At 37.0% G+C, this 20,445-nt stretch overlaps 1 protein-coding gene across 1 annotated transcript in view; it reads left to right on the plus strand.

The window, feature by feature from the left end:
- The window catches only part of LOC149794132 (uncharacterized), a 39,281-nt gene extending 19,858 nt beyond the window's left edge, over nt 1–19,423 (plus strand). The window contains exons 2-4 of the mRNA XM_089968185.1: nt 5,876–6,251; nt 9,156–10,316; nt 17,155–19,423. Of these exons, the coding sequence (XP_089824311.1) occupies nt 5,876–6,251; nt 9,156–10,316; nt 17,155–18,152 (2,535 nt within the window). The 3' untranslated portion in view covers nt 18,153–19,423. The remainder of the gene's footprint in view (nt 1–5,875; nt 6,252–9,155; nt 10,317–17,154) is intronic.
- Nucleotides 19,424–20,445: the final 1,022 nt, after the last annotated feature.

The following is a 20,445-nucleotide window of genomic DNA, read 5'->3' on the forward strand; positions in this document are numbered from 1 at the left end:
GCTACTAACAGTGGTGTGATAAAAAGCATATTACACTTATAAATGTTATGTCGTAAAACATCTGGCGTTTTCAGACTTGAGTCTACGAATGATGTGCACAACTTCCTCTTTAGGTATAGGTTCATTCAGAGTATGACAATCTGCATGGCGTCCATTCTAAAGAGGCTACTTGTCATTACTATTGTCAACGACTTTTTCTGTATGTAGTAGGTTCTTAAAATAATTATACCACTCTGTCAGAAATGTTAGATTTGCTAAACTAAGCCCTGTTGCCACAGGATCTAAACTCTTACCAAGCTTTCTGTGGATTATCTCTCATAGAAACAAAAAGGTTCTTCTGTTTCTCTTGACATTTTTCTGTCTTTACTTTACAAACATATTTCGATTTATTTTTGGCACACCCATACAACTGAAGATTAACTGAAGAGTTACTTTAACACTGCGTAACACCTTTTGGTACTTTTGCTATTTTCACACTCAGAATCTCACCAAACAGGTTGAAATGATTGTTTTACAGAAGAGACTGTGTCGAACTTGAAAAAAATCCAAAGTCGTAGATTATCCAACAGAAAAGATGGAATGTGATAAAAATTCTTAAGAATACCCTTAGAGTGTATTTTGTCAAAGAATATATATGCATGTCTAGATATTTCTGCTGTTGAAATGCCAGTTTTTGATATATAATGGTATGCTAACTTCTAAAACTGTATCTCAATAATATTTATTTTTCATTTCTAATATTCTTTCCTTTGCTTTTATATTTTGTCTAACAGTGACACAAAATAATTGTTTAGAATCGCCTACATTGTCTGTCTATATGAAATATGGTTGCAATATTTTTACAGTATTTCATGTGTCATAGGTATGTGTGATTGCAATACTGTTACAATATGAATGTATTACATGTATGTTTCAGTGCAATGCTGTTAAAGTATGAATGTATCACATGTATGTGTCATTGCAATAATGCTACAGTATGAATGTTTCGCATGCACGTGTCATTACAGTACTGTTACAGTGTGAATGTGTCACATGTATGTGTCGTTGCAATAATGCTACAGTATGAATGTTTCGCATGCACATGTCATTACAATACTGTTACAGTGTGAATGTGTCACATGTATGTGTCATTGCAATAATGATACAGTATGAATGTTTCGCATGTACGTGTCATTACAGTACTGTTACAGTGTGAATGTGTCACATGTATGTGTCATTGCAATAATGATACAGTATGAATGTTTCGCATGTACGTGTCATTACAGTACTGTTACAGTGTGAATGTGTCACATGTATGTGTCATTGCAATAATGCTACAGTATGAATGTTTCGCATGCACGTGTCATTACAGTACTGTTACAGTGTGAATGTGTCACATGTATGTGTCGTTGCAATAATGCTACAGTATGAATGTTTCGCATGCACGTGTCATTACAGTACTGTTACAGTGTGAATGTGTCACATGTATGTGTCGTTGCAATAATGCTACAGTATGAATGTTTCGCATGCACGTGTCATTACAATACTGTTACAGTGTGAATGTGTCACATGTATGTGTCATTGCAATAATGATACAGTATGAATGTTTCGCATGTACGTGTCATTACAGTACTGTTACAGTGTGAATGTGTCACATGTATGTGTCATTGCAATAATGATACAGTATGAATGTTTCGCATGTACGTGTCATTACAGTACTGTTACAGTGTGAATGTGTCACATGTATGTGTCGTTGCAATAATGCTACAGTATGAATGTTTCGCATGCACGTGTCATTACAGTACTGTTACAGTGTGAATGTGTCACATGTATGTGTCGTTGCAATAATGCTACAGTATGAATGTTTCGCATGCACATGTCATTACAATACTGTTACAGTGTGAATGTGTCACATGTATGTGTCATTGCAATAATGCTACAGTGTGAATGTTTCGCATGCACATGTCATTACAATACTGTTACAGTGTGAATGTGTCACATGTATGTGTCATTGCAATAATGATACAGTATGAATGTTTCGCATGTACGTGTCATTACAGTACTGTTACAGTGTGAATGTGTCACATGTATGTGTCATTGCAATAATGCTACAGTATGAATGTTTCGCATGCACATGTCATTACAATACTGTTACAGTGTGAATGTGTCACATGTATGTGTCATTGCAATAATGATACAGTATGAATGTTTCGCATGTACGTGTCATTACAGTACTGTTACAGTGTGAATGTGTCACATGTATGTGTCATTGCAATAATGATACAGTATGAATGTTTCGCATGCACGTCATTACAATACTGTTACAGTGTGAATGTATCACATGTATATGTAGTTATAGAACTGTTAAAATATTAATGTATCACTTGTATGTATGCTGTTGCAATATTTAATTTCAAGTCTGTGTAATGGTAATTGTTACCACTCTTTGGTCTTAGACTAAGTAACAGAGAAGAGCAATAACGAGCAAGTTTTGTAAAATTCAACAAACAATTAATTTTTTTCCCTAAAATACAAAATTAAAAATTATTTAAAAAAATAATTTACCGTATTGCAAATTAAATCCCGACTAATCCTGGATTTTAACACATATTCAAAAGATTAAAGTTCTGAAAAAATCTTTAGTAGTATCCAAAAAAAATCCAACGCTGAAAGTGTTGATGTGCCTGTGATGGCCTGAAAAGTAATGTGCCAGCAGTCTTTTGTCGAATAATAATATCCAAGAATATATCCTTGTTTGAATTTCACGATAAATGCAAGTCTCTATCTCCAAGAATATTATTTTAGATGAAAACTTTGTATTTCCACTGAATAAATAATTTAAATAAATAAATTCCAGCCCAAATGATATACTATACACAACAATAAGACTGATTTCTGCTTCCTATGTTATTGTAGGTCTACTTTTCTCCCAGTATGCAAGACTGTATACTTCTCAGCCTGACCTAGGTCATAATTAGCATTTTCTAAGAAAGTTACTACCTTGTGAAAGATTCCATTCTAGAAGGTTCCAAGTGTTTACAAGATAAAATCTTTGTTTTAATTAGAAGCTCTGTTACTAAAATTATAATAAGGAACAAAACACAGTGGTCTTGCCTCAGTTTAAGATAACAATCCTAGTACTTATCCCTCAGTCAGAAAAGTGTGAAAAACGTTTAAAAAACTGTCACTGATTTTGGACTATACAATTTTACATTATAAAGAAATGGAAGAAAAAAAACTTATAGAAATTAAATATACATAACACAATGCTGTTACAATATTTAATGTATCACATTTATGTGCAATATTCTTCATGTCAATAAAACTTTGGGAACAAAATAGACTTCTATCACATACGAAACAGAACTTATATTGTATCCACGAGACAATGGCCGAAACATTTTTATTTACAAAATGATATTAAAGTCTCGATTTCGCCAAAAATAATTTTTTAATAATTTTGATTTTGCGGGAAATTTCTTTGTAGTTTGGCTTCTGCAGCGTTTGATTTAAGTAAATTCATTGCGTCATTTTATCAGGAGCAGTCAACATACAATCAATTCTTATTCTATGATACGACCCTACATATTATTAAGCTCCATCGTTGTCGGATTCATTGCTATCTTATATTAAGACTCATATTCGGATTCATTGCTATCTCATATTAAGACTCATATTCGTGCCAAAAAAGAGGTCGATATCAGATCTTCACGTAGAACAATGGAGATCTGATTTTAATCAGACTGATTTTGCTTCTTCTCTAAAGCATCAGCAGAAATAAAACTGTCCAAACAACTAAGGGGTACTTCATAAACTGTTCATCCTTTAGACTATGGGTGATTGTCTTAAGCCATAGCACTGGAAATCATGACTACTTATGTCTTGGGCAAGGCTTGTTACCTTCATCACATGAAACCATGACTGTGTAATTGTTGTTGTTTTGGGGGTTTAATGCAATTTCTCATTGCAAGATAGGCTATACGTTGCGGCCAGTATAACAAGGGCAAGAAAAACCCGGGAAAACCCTGTAAGAACCCCCGACCCACGGGAAGCTACTGGTAAGTTTTCTCACATAGGTAGAACCCGAGACTCGAACTCACGTGGACAGAGATGCGATGACAGTGATCGGTAAAGGCGAACGTTTTAGATTACGTAGCCATACGGCTTATCACATGAAATCAGGACTGTTTATGTCTTGGACAACGGTTGTAAGCTGTATCCGAGTATTAGACTTTAAAACTATCACTTGTGCGGTTGATATTTGGCTCACTGCGTTCTACAACGGATCCACATGCTGAAAGATGTATTTTATATCTCGTTTGACTTTAGAATTTATGAAATGAGACTCTGAAATTTAATGACGATTATATTACGATATTTTGTAATTTTTTGTGCGTTTAACTTCATTCTTAGCATATGATAGGCTATACATGGGAGCCAGTACAGTTCGCGGAGGAAGATCCCGGAAAGAAGCATGGATCCACGGAAATCTCCTGGCAATTTTCTCACATGCCCATATTGGTCGAACCGAGACTCGAACTCGCATGCTTAGAGGTGATCTGTAAAGGCATGTACATTAAAGTACTCAGCCACCTGGGGCCCGGGAATAAATTACATGTTGTTTCTTCATTTAACTCTTTTAATCTTTCTTAATAATGTACGAGGGGTATATGTCCGTGAAATTATGCAGCAGCAACTTTGCCTTTCGTTTAAAATTTCAAATGTATATGACGGACAAATCAGAAAAAAATAGGTTAGTTGCAAATTAAATTAACATCTGGGAACCGTGAAATTGAAAAGGCGCAAATTAAACAGGTTTACAATTTTAGACAACTGGTATAATAAAGAAATAAATAACGATTATGTATTGGACGATAAAGGCTAGAATTTTACATTGTCGTATATAATATAGTATATTCTGACTGTCACGATGTTATAATTTATTTGTTTGCATCAGGCCGAAAATAGCGTATCATGCCTCATTGTCTCGTATGACGACAAACTGGTAAAATAGATTTCAACGGAATCAGTTATTCCTCGACTTGCATTGGTTCATTTGTAGTTATGATTCATTGTTGTTTCATGATTTACATGTCACGCTTAATAATTTTGTTCTTAACTAATTATGTACATTTTAGTAATTCATTGGCACCGAGATAGTTCCTAATTTGTCGCTGTGTGGTATCCAGCCACTCTAGGATCCGTTGGTTTTATTACTGCTTGTCATCGAAGAATGAGTTGGCAAATGGGCTAACAATCCCTTCAACTATATACGTCTACCTTTGACATGTAATTTGTTTGTAATCGGGATTTCCAGCAATTAATCTTTTCCAACTAATATTGATGAATGATCTAATTTAGAAAGTAATAAACAAATGCATTGAGTAATTTGTGTATGCGACTAGAGTATGTTTTGAGGAAATGTAACGTTTATGGATATTAGTATTGTCCAACATGACCGTCAATGCAGCATGTCGTCTAATTAGTCCAGCCTCAAACTAAATTTTTGGCAGTTATATCTACTATATACTTTAGCAAATTGTGACACAATGATAACACGATTGTCTTTCTTACTTAGTTCAGTAGAAAATTATATTTGTAGCCGTTCTTTGAATAATCATTTTAAAGTGTGCTCGAATGCGGTTAACTCAAATTGCTAATTATGTCCACCATTTTCGTCCCCAAAATATCAGATGCAAAATTGATATCTCATTAATAAGTTATTTTGACAATCATGAAATTCTCCAGAAATTGTGAATATCCAATCTTTTGTCACTAAAAGAGGTTTTTGAAATGAAAAAGCTTACATTTCAGTCTGCAATTAAATGCCCAGGACATATTTGTGTTTCACAGAAATATGCTGTCATCTTAAACTCATCGTCATATTTTTCTTCAGAAAATTCGAGAACAGAATGGAAAGTGTGGAGTTTGTGGCGACCCATATGACGGTCCAAAAGACAATGAATTGAATGGCGAATATGGGTCAGGAATCATTGGGAGATACTATCCCGCCGAAACCCAAGACATCCACGTTAAGGTGGACCTCACCGGGCACTTACAAGGTTACTTTGAGTTTCGAATTTGCGCCGCAAACAATAATCCAGTGACACAGGAGTGTCTTAACCGGAATCTCTTGCCCATTAAAGAGGGATTTACCCATGGAAGTCCTATGAGGTTTTATCCTACGGAAAATGGGGTTTACAATCTTACCATTGCGATTCCACCTGGTTTCTCATGCGAACGGTGTGTATTACAGTGGCGATATTACACAGGTGAGCTGAATTAGTAACAGTATATGCTTGTTTAACATTTGAATTAAATAAATAAATGTTTGGATTCCATTTAAAAACGCATATTTGAACCAGATACGAATCTATTGGAAATATATAATATGAAAAATCGATCAACCAATCAAGAATTAAGGAAAACAAAAGCATAATAGTTTAGCATAAGCTTTAATGAATATTTTAATCATATAAGCCTGCACTAATAACATAATCATGTGATGTGATGTGATGTGATTTTGATTTTTAACGTAGCTTTAACAATTTTTCAGTTATAACGCTACGATGTCTGCAGTGTGGCAGTTTATAGTGATGTCTAACACTGGGGCATCATGCCGCAGACATGTAGCATGATGTTTCACCCAGTCACATTATCCTGACACCAGGCCGACCAGTCCTAACACTAACCTCTTAATGCTGAACGCCAAGCAAGGCAGCAGTTAGTACCATTTTTGTAAGTCTTTGGTATGACTCGGCCGGGGATCGAACCCACGACCTCCCGCATCCGAGGCGGACGCTCTAACCATTAGGCCACCGGAGCGGTAATAACATAATCATAAAGACTGCACGATGATTCTAATCACGATAACCATCCACTAATTTTCTAATCATGATAAATCTGCACTTATAATCTAATTATGATGAGCTTGCACGAATTGTCTAATCATGATAAATCTGCACTTATAGTCTAATTATGATGAGCCTGCACGAATTGTCTAATCATGATAAATCTGCACTTATAGTCTAATTATGATGAGCCTGCACGAATTGTCTAATCATGATAAATCTGCACTTATAATCTAATTATGATAAGCTTGCACGAATTGTCTAATCATGATAAATCTACACTTATAATCTAATTATGATAAGCTTGCACAAATTGTCTAATCATGATAAATCTGCACTTATAATCTAATTATGATAAGCTTGCACGAATTGTCTAATCATGATAAATCTGCACTTATAATCTATTTATGATAAGCTTGCACGAATTGTCTAACCATGATTAGCCTGCACGAATTCTTTAATTATGATAAACATGCACGAATTGTCTAATCATGACTAGCCTGCGCGAATTGTATAATCATGATAAGCTTGCATGAATTGTCTAATCATGATTAGCCTGCACGAATTCTTTAATTATGATAAGCTTGCAAGAATTGTCGAATCATGACTAGCCTTCGCGAATAGTATAACCATCATAAGCTTGCAAGAATTGTCTAATCATGATAAGCCTGCGCGAATAGTATAATCATGATAAGCTGCACGAGTCCTTTAGTCACGATAAACCTGCACGAGTCCTTTAATCATTGTAAGCCTGCACGAGTTCTTTAATCATTGTAAGCCTGCACAAGTTCTTTAATCATTATAAGCCTGCACGAACAGTCTGATCAGGATAAGTTTGCATGAGTTGTCTAATCAACAGCAACTTGGGGTACATTCCGTAAATCTGGATTACATAAAAACTTGAAGAATGATAAATAAACTCAATATTCATTAATATTTAACTGGATATATTAAACAATTACCACGAGCATTTTTCAATCAACGTTCTGTGAAGTACTTTTCTAAATGAAGCTAAGATGTTTCGTTTCTACCATTATACTGTCTTCAAAATATCTTGTGACAGATTCCTTTTGTTAATATGCATGTACATACCTCCAACAAAAGTTTGGTGCTTTTTTCTTCACCATATAGTTAAACCGTCTCCCTAATCACACACTTAAAAGGTCAGTCGATCACAATGAAACATTTGCTCAGAGCAAAGTGTATATTTTTCAGTGACAGCAATTCAGGCCTTGCTTAAACTTTGTGTAGGAAAATGATCCAGAAATTAGTCTTTGTGCTTTTAAAATCTTTAGCTGATAAAACTAAAAGTCGAGACTAAAACCCCATACTCGTTTTAAAGAATTGTAAATTACAATGTTTTTCAAATAATTAGTCTGTTTTTAAGTTAAATGGGTTGAATACCAATCAAAATTGAAACGTGTTTAAGCGATCGTTGATGATTAGCAACGGTTTTACAAAAACTACCGTTTATACATCTGACTGAATGTCACAAAATATAGATTATTGTACCTGTACGCCAAATTGTGTTTCAGTGTCGAAACAAATATAATTGAGTTTAAGGTACTACAAACAACATGTCGCCAACTGAAATGTATGATATCATAAATTTAATATAATGCTATAATAAATCCTACAATACTTAAATATATTGAACACTTTGTTCATCGATAAAAAATAGCAATTTAAATTTGCTCAGGTAGGTAGGTGTGTAGAAAGAAAAACATTTACCGTTTTGAATCATAAAATCTTTGCAATTTGTCTGGTCTAATATCGAGAAAAAGTATTATTACTTCTTTCTTCGTTCATTGTATCTTCGTTTCTTTGGCCACAGTATTTGTCTAGAATAAATTGTACAATTTAAATTTAGATATAACATATTTTTTAATGTTTCTGTTGCCCGTTTAAAAGATTCTTGTCCGCTGCATCTGATGTTTTCTATTTTTGTACAGGATTAAAAATTGAACGATTTAGAAGAGTGTTACGATTTTATCATCTTTCTAGTGAACATTGTCCCATTTAAAATACAAACAACTAATATTAATTTTTTCAGATGTTGGATAATGCTCTACAATCGGAGAACACACTTGCAAACATTAATATTACCTACTGTTTTATAAGCCTTTGTAATGTCATTTGAATAAATGGTTTAGTTTGTTAAAAAAAACAAAGTCTTCAGTATATTCTCTTATTACAATAAAGAGTTTCTTCACAATCAGCAACATTTTGAAATTAGTTTTCAGTTTGGAGAGATCAATGTTGAAGATATTTGCTTTTTATTAATTTTATGAACAATTACTTTTATGCATTTTTATAATTTCAAAGGAAACAGCTGGGGAGTGAATCCTGATGGGAGACAATGTATTGGATGTGGCCTTCAAGAACAGTTTCAGAACTGTGCCGACATTCGAATTGGTGGTTCCATCCCAGAACCAATGAAAAGTAACAAACTGTACAAAGAAATGGGTTGGCTTGATTTTAAACAACAAACGGCTGGCTCCACAAGCGATAAAGTAAAAACTGCACAAGCAGATGTTCTGAGAATCCAAACTTCTCCGTTCACTGCTCCATCACTGAACTCAACAACAATAAACATGTTTGATAATATTACAGATCAGGTCACACATATTGATGGGTCAACTAGATTATCCACATTACAAAGCGCAGGTGTGCCAATATTATTTGGAGGCGTGCACATGTCCAATGATCCAACAGTGGTTTCATCACACTCTGAAACAGTTAGCCAATTAGCAAGTAATAACCAAAACAATCTGATTGATGAAACAGTTAAGTCTGTGCTAGGAAGTGAAACGAACGGAAAAACAGCACAGCCAGATTTTCCAAGTCCAAATGTTATCCCCACAATTAAATTTGATAAACCAGTTGAAACAAAACAACCCATAACAGAAAAAGATCGGCTTCTTGCTTTGACAAATATTAACGCTGATCAAAGCTTCAACGGCAATTCATTAGATGCAACCGTATCAAAACCTGTTGAAAATGATATCTATCTGAATTTACAAGGAAGTAGTGGCGACCCGATGTGGCATTTGGTCAAAGAAGGAACAGGCATAAAGCTTTCTGAAATTTTAAATAATAGCTCATTGACACCCATGGGTTCAGATCGATTTGGTACAAATCTGTCTGTGGTACGAGAGATAGAATCACATATTATAAGTTCTAAACCATCAACCTTCCCAATTACAATAGATTCAGCAACGATTTCTGAAAGAAATACATCCATAACATTTAATTCCAAAATGCCTAGACATGTTCCCGGCTTGAAAAGTGAATCTCTGGGTCCAACGAATGCCTTGAAAACCATCGATCTTACAAAGGTGTCTAGCTTTGACTCACCATTTGTTCGTCCAATGAATATTACAACATCCAGAGTGAGAGACCCACGAACAGGCCTTACCATTCGAGCTGCTTCCAGGCCAGGTATTTCCTCTGCACCTCTTCTTTCGCAAGGATTCGACATGGTGGGTACGTACATACTGAAAAACAAACTAATTCAATTCATTATATGGGAGGGGTGCTAGTTATATGTACTATTCTAGTTGAGTAATTAATAACCTATATTCGGACAGTTAGTTTTTACAAAAAATACGGCTTCCTGTTAATATTCCATCTTCAAAAATGTTACCAGATCAACACATTAGGTGTACTACCATTACCTTGCAAATGCAGCCACCAAACTTGTTTTAGAGGCAAAAGTGCTAAATACCCTATACCTAGCAAAGTGGGACTCAGATTAAGGGTGATCCACGTTTGGACAAAGTAGATGGCAATAAATCTCGTTCGTACCACAGTTAGTACTTCTACTCCTGCCAGGAAACACTTGTTGTGAGCCCTCTCAAACCGTTTTAAATGCATCCTTTTTCAAGTTTGGAGCGATTTCTATGAGTTTTCTCACATAGGGGTGTGTACATTTTCTGCGCTATAATTACAGGTGCGAACACAATGGGCAGGACAACAGGCACGCACAGAATGCAAACGCTTTAACCTGGTGAAAGATAACCATGCTAAACGTCTGAAATATATTGTATACGATTCCGGTTGTACTTGAACTTTTGCGCACGATGGAAGAAACTGTATGGGCAATTATTTTAGCGAAACAGTATACCCTGGCTAGATAAAAAGCGATGAAATGCACAATTAATGCTGAAGGTGCCATCAGTATTTCACCCGACACTGTCTTAGTCAATAACATTTTAATGAAAGAAACTCTGAGGCGGAGAGGTCACCAATCCTAATGAAAATTCAACGGGTTTATATTAACACCAGCGTTACATATAGCTCAGTCTCCGCCCAGTTTTCATGAAACAGGTCATCTTGGCGGTATCTGTTGAAGAAATGCCATCTTGATGCATTAGAGGTTCCAGTCAATATCGGCACTGACACGGCCTCGGTTGTGCCAGGTACGGTGGTAATATATCATGTTACGTCACCATAACATCGACACCAGTTTCAACGATTAATTCCCTACAATTACTATTGGCTCAGGTACGACTTTAATTGTGCCGTGAGAGACTGTTGTCGGTGATAGAATACCCCATTCTACCCTTCATGGCACCATAATACCGGCACCGGAATCAAAGAGCGAATAATCTTTATCCAGTATAGGTTTACGGCTTCCATGACGGACCAGTAGTAATCCAGTTTCATTTTAGACCTATTTCGGTCTGCTGCCATATGGACCAATGTCACAGGACCGCCATTGGTCCATATGGGCTCTATGCCATTACAAACCCGTGCTAGCCTTGTGCAGTGAATGGACCTACTGCTTTCTTTTGCCATATATAGCTCCAGAATAGATGGTTGTGATTTAACAACCCAATACTGGCTACAATGATGATCCAGTACCACGCTCGGACCATGGACACTGCAAGTAACATTCAGCTTCAACTCAGTCACTGCTTACCAATCTGGTAGCAGTTATGGCGAAGATTCAGTCTCGAATGTCTGATTCCATCTTCAGACTACTGACACGACACACTGTGATAATCTAGTGATTAGATTATTACAATATGGCTGATTTCTAGTCTAGTTAACCATCCGTGTCGGACGTTCGCCAGGCTCATGTTATGCATCTCAGTGGATGTATGTGCCACTCCTTCTGTGTTCGAGAACCCAAGGTAACGCTCACATCTGTCAGCGGCTACGGCTACATTCTAGATCCAGATATGTGATAATTAGTTCCGGAATAGGGTAAAGTATTCCTGTATGCATGTGTACTCTTGCCGGCTTCAAAATCATCACATTGCTAAAAGGCCATCTAAAAGGCGAACTTCAAGAGCCCAGCAACCCAAGGCCTTGTCCTCAGTTCCTTAGAGAAGGACCTTCTAAAGCATGTAAAACAGGGACATCACTTCCATTCCATTTTTCTTGATCCATCTGCTATAGAGACAGAAATATGCCATCCCGTTTACTCCTTAATACATATTCTTCTAGGTACCCTACGTAAATTTTATGTGTACCTACCACTTGGTAAACATTGCTCAACATTACAGGTGTCCCAGAAGAACTGTACAGTGTGGGCGTCTTGCAGAATGAATCAACACTTTCCTTATAAAAGCATGGGACTGCTCCAACATAAATTCATCGGGACTTTACTCCAGTCTTTTTACTGGCGCTAAAGGTCAACGATAAGCTTCGGTATGTCACAGATCATAACTCTCTCAAACTTTTCATTTGGTATCGTGGTTTGGAATGCAGACACAGAGATCGTTTCTGAACGTTATTAAGGAGGAAGATTTAGTATTCAAGGATAAGGTGTACTAATTAAAGGAACCCCTGTTCTGTGTAAAGTTCAGTCACTGAACCTTCACGAGAAGTATGGGCAGAATTTTATTAATACTTTAGAGCAACAATCACGTCCGTGAATTTGAACGACCTGAACAAGATTTTGCAAAAATCATCAGGAGCGTTATACTATAGATAAAGACATAAAAGTAGCTGTTCGTAATTACTTCACATTGTATTGCTTGTTAACAAAGACGAGACCGTTATTGCACCATCTGAACGTTTTATCACGTGGGTATCGGTTGAAAATGAAGGTGAACATGGTCTGTCTCCTTCAAGTACATGCTTGAAATAATTTTGATAATGCCTTCTATTCTCCCAAAGATTCGCATCTGCGCCTGGGAATTTAATCGCATATTGGGACAACTGATTGCAACAGCGGGTCTCAGCATCTTGGGATGCCTGTTTATGAAACCATTAGAAGTGGTTTTTATCCTAGTGGCAACCAGAGCTTAGCTTATCGGATAAGACGATCTGAGAGTTGGGATACGTGAGGTCTTTCATCTGGGTAAATTGGAGAAGCCAGTATAATTTCCGGCGGATATTTCCTTCAGGATTCAGCTTCTGAGAATAATAAATTACTATCTTCACTGACGCGAACTGCCTGGAAAGGAGGTGAACATTCTTTCCATCATCTAAATTGTACTAAATTACATTAGCAGACAACGAAAACCAAATTTCCAGATCTCTAACATCTAGTATGAAATTTTCTCAGGCTATGTCATTATCAACAAAATCATCATCAACGTCTGCCACTTGTCGGACAGACTATGAGTCCTAGCAGACCCATCTTTGCGACGAAACCAACAAAAGCAAACAGAATGATCTCATCACTCTTTGGTATATTGATGAATATGCGCCTCTTGATCTCGATTAATATTTGGATCTATTTGCGAAGAGATGAAATGCAGGATCTAACATGTTGAGTATTGGAAGCTCTTACCAGGATCTGTAACGGTCCAAATGCACGAACATTCTCTTCAACTCCTCTGATCAGAGTTTTGCAGAAAACTTAGGAATCGGAGAGCATTCTGGTCCGTCCTCATGTCTTCCCTCAAGCTGTTAAAAAGTCATGGATAAACCATCTACGTAGCTTTGCAGCCGAAGTTCACATGATGATTTTGGCCCATCCTCAACTTCTGTAGAAGCCACGAATTCAGATGTTTCATCCTTTCCCGGAATTGTTCAACATTTCCGCATGGCTCATATCTAGCAGGTTCTCGAGGGCAAATAATTCGCAGAACAAGCCTGAGAAATGTATCCCTGTGGTGCGAGCGGAAACTTTAAGCAGTCTCTATACTATGGACGGCTCTCGTTTGCCTCTTTAAAAACAAGAACTTATCGTCCATCATGATAAAAGCTTACGACAAGGTGAAATACCAGACATAATTCGTCATAATGGAATGGGGTACATCTGTCAAAATAAAAACCTCTTTGACCTCCTCGCAAACTTTAGTTTGTCTTGACCTAAAGACCTGGTCCTTTGTCAGAATTGGAAACTACTGTATGTTCTGTACGCTGAATATAACACTTTTGAAATCATTTGGTAGGACCTTATTGATTTTCACTTCTCGTATAAAATCTGCTTCTTGATCGTTCTTAACCAAATCATAATGAAGTTCTTGTGTATATAGGTTCACGACGTAAAGGCAGTATATTTTGTCTCTAAATAACGGAGTGGGCGTGAGTGTGTGGGAGATTTTTTCATTCAGTATGATTCTGACAGATGGAGTGCTCCTGTGTGAAATCTTCCAAAGTATCAGGGTCAATGTTGATGTGATTCAAGGATGACTTCAGGGTGGTTTTGAAACGCTTCTTCTGACGACCCTGAAGTCGCTTTCCCCTGTTCAATTTGCCGTAAAAAAAAAGTCTTCTATGTTAGTCGCTTTCTGACATCCTGGTGACATGGCATGCTAATCTTAACAGATTTAATCAGCTGACTGTTCTTGGAATGCCTACCCTTGTGACACCCTCAGTGTCTGGTACCCTGTCGTGCCATCTTTTCCTCATCAGATTCCTCAAGCCGTCCATGTGAAAATGGTTCCGCCTGTTGACATGGAGTCCATGCGCTCTCCAGGTTTCGTAAGAATTCAACAGGGTCGGCAACACGTTGGCTTTATAGACCTTGAGTTTCGTTTGTACACAATCCCTCTGCACTCCCACATATTTGTACATAGTATATCAAAGTCCGTACTTGCTTTAGTATATCTGGCGTTGGTTTCATCATCGGTGTGATTATACTGTACGTGCCATTGTGCTCCAGAGATACGACAATGTGTCCACTGCTACGAAGGTTTAGCCATTTACTGTGATTTTAGGTTCTACATAAGACTTTTCTGGATCGGGTTGGTCGATCACCTCGGTCTTCTTGATGATGATTGTGAGACCGAAATTGTCACAAGCTGAAGAGAAATGGTCTCTACCGTGATGCGTGTCAGAGACAGATTTGGTATGCAGGGGAAAGTCTTCAGAAAACAGGAGATCACGAACAGTAACTTCGCCTATACTCTCCCCAGATTAAAGAAATTGTTGTCAGTCTGGCATCTGATGTCGATTCCAGTGTCATAGTAATGGAAGGCATCACTAAGCATGACAGAGATCATAATAGAGAAGAGGGTGAGGATTAACACACAGCCTTCTTGCTTGAGACCATTGGAATGCTAAAGACATCTCGCCGTCGTCCACGAAACAAGTTACCATGCAATCGTTAAATTACAGAATCGTCACGAATAATCTCTCTGGGCAACCAAATGTTGACATGATTTTCCAAATGTCTCCATGGCTGATTGTGTCAAAGGCCTTCGTTATGTCTATGAATTCGTGTATATGTTCGATTTATGTTCCTGACATTTCTCCTGGCAGTTGATAAGCTGCAAACACCATGTCTGTGGTCCCTTGTATTTTCCTGAATCCACAATGACTCTCAGCATGATCATTTGATCAATGTGATGCACAAGACGATCCAGCAGAATTCTAGCAAGGATTGTGCCGACCACTGACAGAAAGATGTTGATTTATCTCTTGTACAAGTGGATTATATATTCTGGGGTATAGTTCTCTGAGTCTACATTGTCTGGAAGAATGCAGTGAGTTTCCTGCCAAGTGTGACCTTTCGGCTGTGTAGACTTCTGCTTGTATTGCATATTTTCTTGGTGCTTTGCCATTTCACAGCAGGTCAATTGCTTCCACAGCTGCAGTCAGTTTTGGAGGGTCAGTAACTGCTATGTTGATTTCCACTTGGCGCAGTCGATCAGTGTTCTCCTCATTGTCAGAAGACTGTTGATTAAGTATCTGCGGGAGTGTTCTGTCCATATTTTAAGTATGTTTCTTTCTCATTGAGCAGCTTGGTGCTGTCAGCGCTCAGTATTGGATATGTTCCTGATTAGTGTGTCCCGTAGATTGTCTTTAAAGCATCAAAGAAGTTCGACATGTCAGTCCTGTCTGCATAGGAATAACTCTCATCTACCGTATACCACAGTCATGAGACTTACAACTACCTGAGTTTGCATTTGACAGTTCTTTTGATGTTGTAGAAGGCTGCATTCTTAAATGATGGAGTGCTGTCTTCTCAACAGGCATTCTTTACCCGATGGTTTTCATTAATGGATTAGGATCGGGTAAATGATTTGATGAAGAAACTAAGTGTTACTGCACGAGGTTTCTTCATTAGTACTTGTCCAGTGCTAACAGGGGTGTACGCTCCCAGTCTTCCTGAACTTATTGTTCACTCTTTAAAAAAAGCGTCAGTATCCGTTCCGGTAGTATTAAAGTATTGATGGGATTAAGCACTACTCACTCTATCAAAGACAAGGTCTGTCTTGTCTGACTCCTATTAAGATGGGCCGACGACGTTTAGTACTGTTGTTGCTAAAACAAGCTTGGGATGGCTGGATTTTCGAGATTGTGGTCGCCCTTCTAGTGCATAATATTTGTATTTTACTTCAAACATTTGCTTTCAATTATGCATTTACAGCTTGCATATTTTGTCCACAGATGGAAGTCGAATTGTATTTCTTACAAGGATGCATATAGCGTTAACGATAGCTTTAAAGGGCAGTTAAAAAAGGTGTACAATAGCCTGAGCCTTCCAGGGCGATTGATAATAATACTAAACATATAATGTTACTCAGTTGTGCATCTTATCTCAGATTTATTAGGGATATTCTCCTCTTTTATCCATACATAGGAAACAATCTGGAAAATAATGAATGTCAAGAAGTGTCATCATAATAATAATAATAATAATAATAGAAAAAGAAGAAGTAGTAGTAGAGTGGATTATTTTATCCGTGTAGACAGTTTGGAAATGTCACAGTCGCTGAGTGACGTGGACAAAATAATCAGACTATGTCCATAATCGGACAAAATATAATTAGGCAATTGATAATCTCCCCCTTTTTTAACAAATCGCCAAAGTTTAGTTCTCCTAATTTTATTATTATTATTATTATTATTATTATTATTATTATTATAGTTGTTGTTGTTATTATTATTATTATTATTATTATTATTGTTGTAGGAGAAATACGGTTTCCTAGACAACACATTCTAGGCCTCAGAGAATCACCAACTCCACTAATAGATAAAGATCTCCTTCGTCAGTCAACGAGAAGACGAAATATCAACATTGGTTCCGTCCCCTCTGTTTCAGGATCTGTACGGCGGGGTCAAAATGGTGCAGTAATTCAACCCAGTCTAGCAGCATTCGAAGGACAACATGGCACGGTTTCTCAACAAGGTACTCAGGGAGTGCTAAGTGTGGACGTTTCGAGAAGTGATTCAGCAGCAACTGGTGTTCCATCAGCTACTGTTGTTCAAAGAACAAATAGTCAGATATCCAAAACAGATGTTCCAAGACGTAACAGTGCAAATTTACATAGCAATGTTCCAAGAGGAATTAATCCACTGTTACAAAATATTGGCACAGGAACAGCAGCAGGTCAGTTTCCTCAAAACAACGTTCAAAGTGCAGCTGGTCAGTTTCCCCAAGATGTTAGTCCAGGAAGAGCGAATGAACAGTCACCACCAACTGGTACTCAGGAGCAGATCCCGGGATGGATGGTCATACCTCAAAATGTTAATCAGCCTATTCAGTTAATTGATGCTCCTAACATGCAACCCAGCGCTCCGTTCATGACATTCATGCCAGGGTCGTCAGCTTTTAGTCAGGCTGGAGCCACGTCTGCCGCGGAAGTGGACGCAACCTTCGCGCAAGCATCATCTCAAACGGGGCCTGGAACTGGCATGGTTCCAGAGATTCCACGAACGTCACCCATGTTCGTCCAGTCTACATTCACCGCCGGTCTTGGAGAGTTCCCTGCGCCCCGTGCGCCACCACCTGTTCCAATTCCAAACGGTCCGTTGCTCACAAGAATTGGCAGTTTTCCCGGAACTCAACCTGGACCTTTACCAATAATGCCCATGCAGCCATTTCTTGGTCGCCCAGGAGTCGTTCCAAGAGGTCTACCACTTGGGCCTCGGATAATTTTTCCTTTGCGTCCCCAACCTTTTGTGTAGGGATGACATTTGTCTTTTAGGGTAACATTATGCTTTCAAACGTGTGGAAACATCCACTAATTACTTACGCTACCGCCTCTATCTCTATACGAAAGTTTCTATTATATTTCTACTTGTTTTCTAATATCATGTGATTTATTCTGCTGCTGACACGAACATGTGCATGATCTAGACACATGATTTACCCAAGATCAAGTTCTTTTGTTCTTTGACAAATAATATTTAAAAAGAAACGACAGTTGCACGATTAGTTCATATAAATGGCCTTTGCTTGCCATTTTGGATGTCGTAACGTTTTACTGATTATGATATCCGGTTTTATAAGAAAAGTTAAGAGAAAGAAACAAGTTTGGCTTTTAATAAATATCAAATGTCATTATTCAAAACAAGTTTAGCTTTTTATTAATATCTGATGTCGTTATTCAAAACAAGTCTGACTTTTTGTTAATATTCAATATTATTATTCAAAATAATTTTGGCTTTTTTATTATCAAAGTATCATTATTCAAATTCGTAGAACTCTCTGCTGTAATCAACTGTCATAAGGTTCATGCTTTTTATACGATTTCATAATTAATATTTTCCATTATCACCTTGACTTCTATGATATCATATTTTTTCAATTTAAGTGGAATATAACTGTTACCAAGTCAATATGATTATGTGTTATCATTTGCTTGCATTATTTTTAATCACTCGTCGTGTATCTGTCACTGTGTGTCGCAGAATGATGCACTGTATTTTAATATTTATAGCATATTTTCATGTCAATACATTTTGTTTGACCGCATTTTTATTATACGAAAGCTTCATCAATCGTGGCTTATGCTAGTACTTTTCTGCTCAACTGATTGACGCATACAGCAAAACTCACCGTATCTTTCTTTGTGACTGTTTTATTCGACCACTGAAAACTACAGTTCACCTGCATTGTCACGCTGACTTAAGATCTTACGTATATACAAACGTACATGTTTTAGCGTCGACACAAATTGTTTCATATACCTTGTCTGGAAAATTTCAGTGCTGATCATATTATATCTTCAGCTAAAGTGGCAGGTTTATTATTTTCTTGTGTACATTGTCCTTTCTATCATACATGGTTGTTCGGAAAGATATATGCATTCTTATGATTAATGATAATGGCAGTCAGCTGTAACGCTGCATCAAGTTATATAGTAGCTGTCATAGAAACAAATTTTGACTTTTTAACTATTCCCTTAATGAACCACATTATATGCGCACAAATCTTGATAAAACAAATTATTTCATATGGTTTCAACTTTATATATTTGTATTAATTGATGATTGTATAATCCTCACAGGTATTAGTTTCAGATATTAGGTTTTTAGTTTAGAGCACGACTATAAGTAGAAATTGTCTTTTTCCCAATGATTTGTATGAACCACCAAGTTGATAACGAATGTCACGTTCCCGAACATTAATCCATTAATATACACGAGTGCGGAAAACTCGTTTTGTGCATTTGCCATTCATCCATGTTGTAATGAAGATGTCGTTTTTTGGATGTGATAAAAATTCTTATTTTCATATCTGTATTGCAGATCAAATCATACAGTTAAATTCCAGCCAGCAAGTTAGAGTCTTCTGACCATTTCAAGCACTCTGACATTGTTTTTACTGTTTGAGCGTTACCCTTATACTTTATTCGCTAAAACCATATAATACGAATGCATTGGTTTAGAATATATCTTACCTTCCTTAAGCCTGTGTTCCACATTTATGAATGACGAACTATATGGTTCAGTACACTCACCGGATATAACATTACTATTGTTGATTCATGCAGATGCAGATTTTGGATCATGTGTGGGTCTCTTTAGCGTTACTGTTGGTCTGTCGGTCTTATTCTCTTCTCGGAGGGTTATCTTCCTTCTCTATGCGATTGGGGTTCCAATAAGGAATCGACTATGTGGAAACCAGAAAAAAGCTGTACCAATGTAAGGCGTGCTAATTCGACATTCAAGATAAATATTGTCTGCCATCCAGCGTTGAATATTTCCTGGCAACTATTATTTTTCATTGGACTCGACCATCTAATATATGAAAAGGAATGTTCGTCTGAAAGATTATTCAATAGTTCATTTAAAAAGGAAAGCATACTTCAGTGCTTAGGGATCATCTCATTGTGTGTAAAGGAAAGTCGATATAGTGGAAAAGAAAGCATTTAATCTTAAATCATGCAATCAAGTCTAAGTTAGAGACATTTGTCTTATCAAAAATTCCATAATTTATTCATATTTAATGACGTTTGACTCAGATTATAGATAC

This window comes from Sinohyriopsis cumingii, chromosome 8 (assembly GCF_028554795.1).
Source record: "Sinohyriopsis cumingii isolate HCF-2022 chromosome 8, ASM2855479v2, whole genome shotgun sequence".
Taxonomy (NCBI): domain Eukaryota; kingdom Metazoa; phylum Mollusca; class Bivalvia; order Unionida; family Unionidae; genus Sinohyriopsis; species Sinohyriopsis cumingii.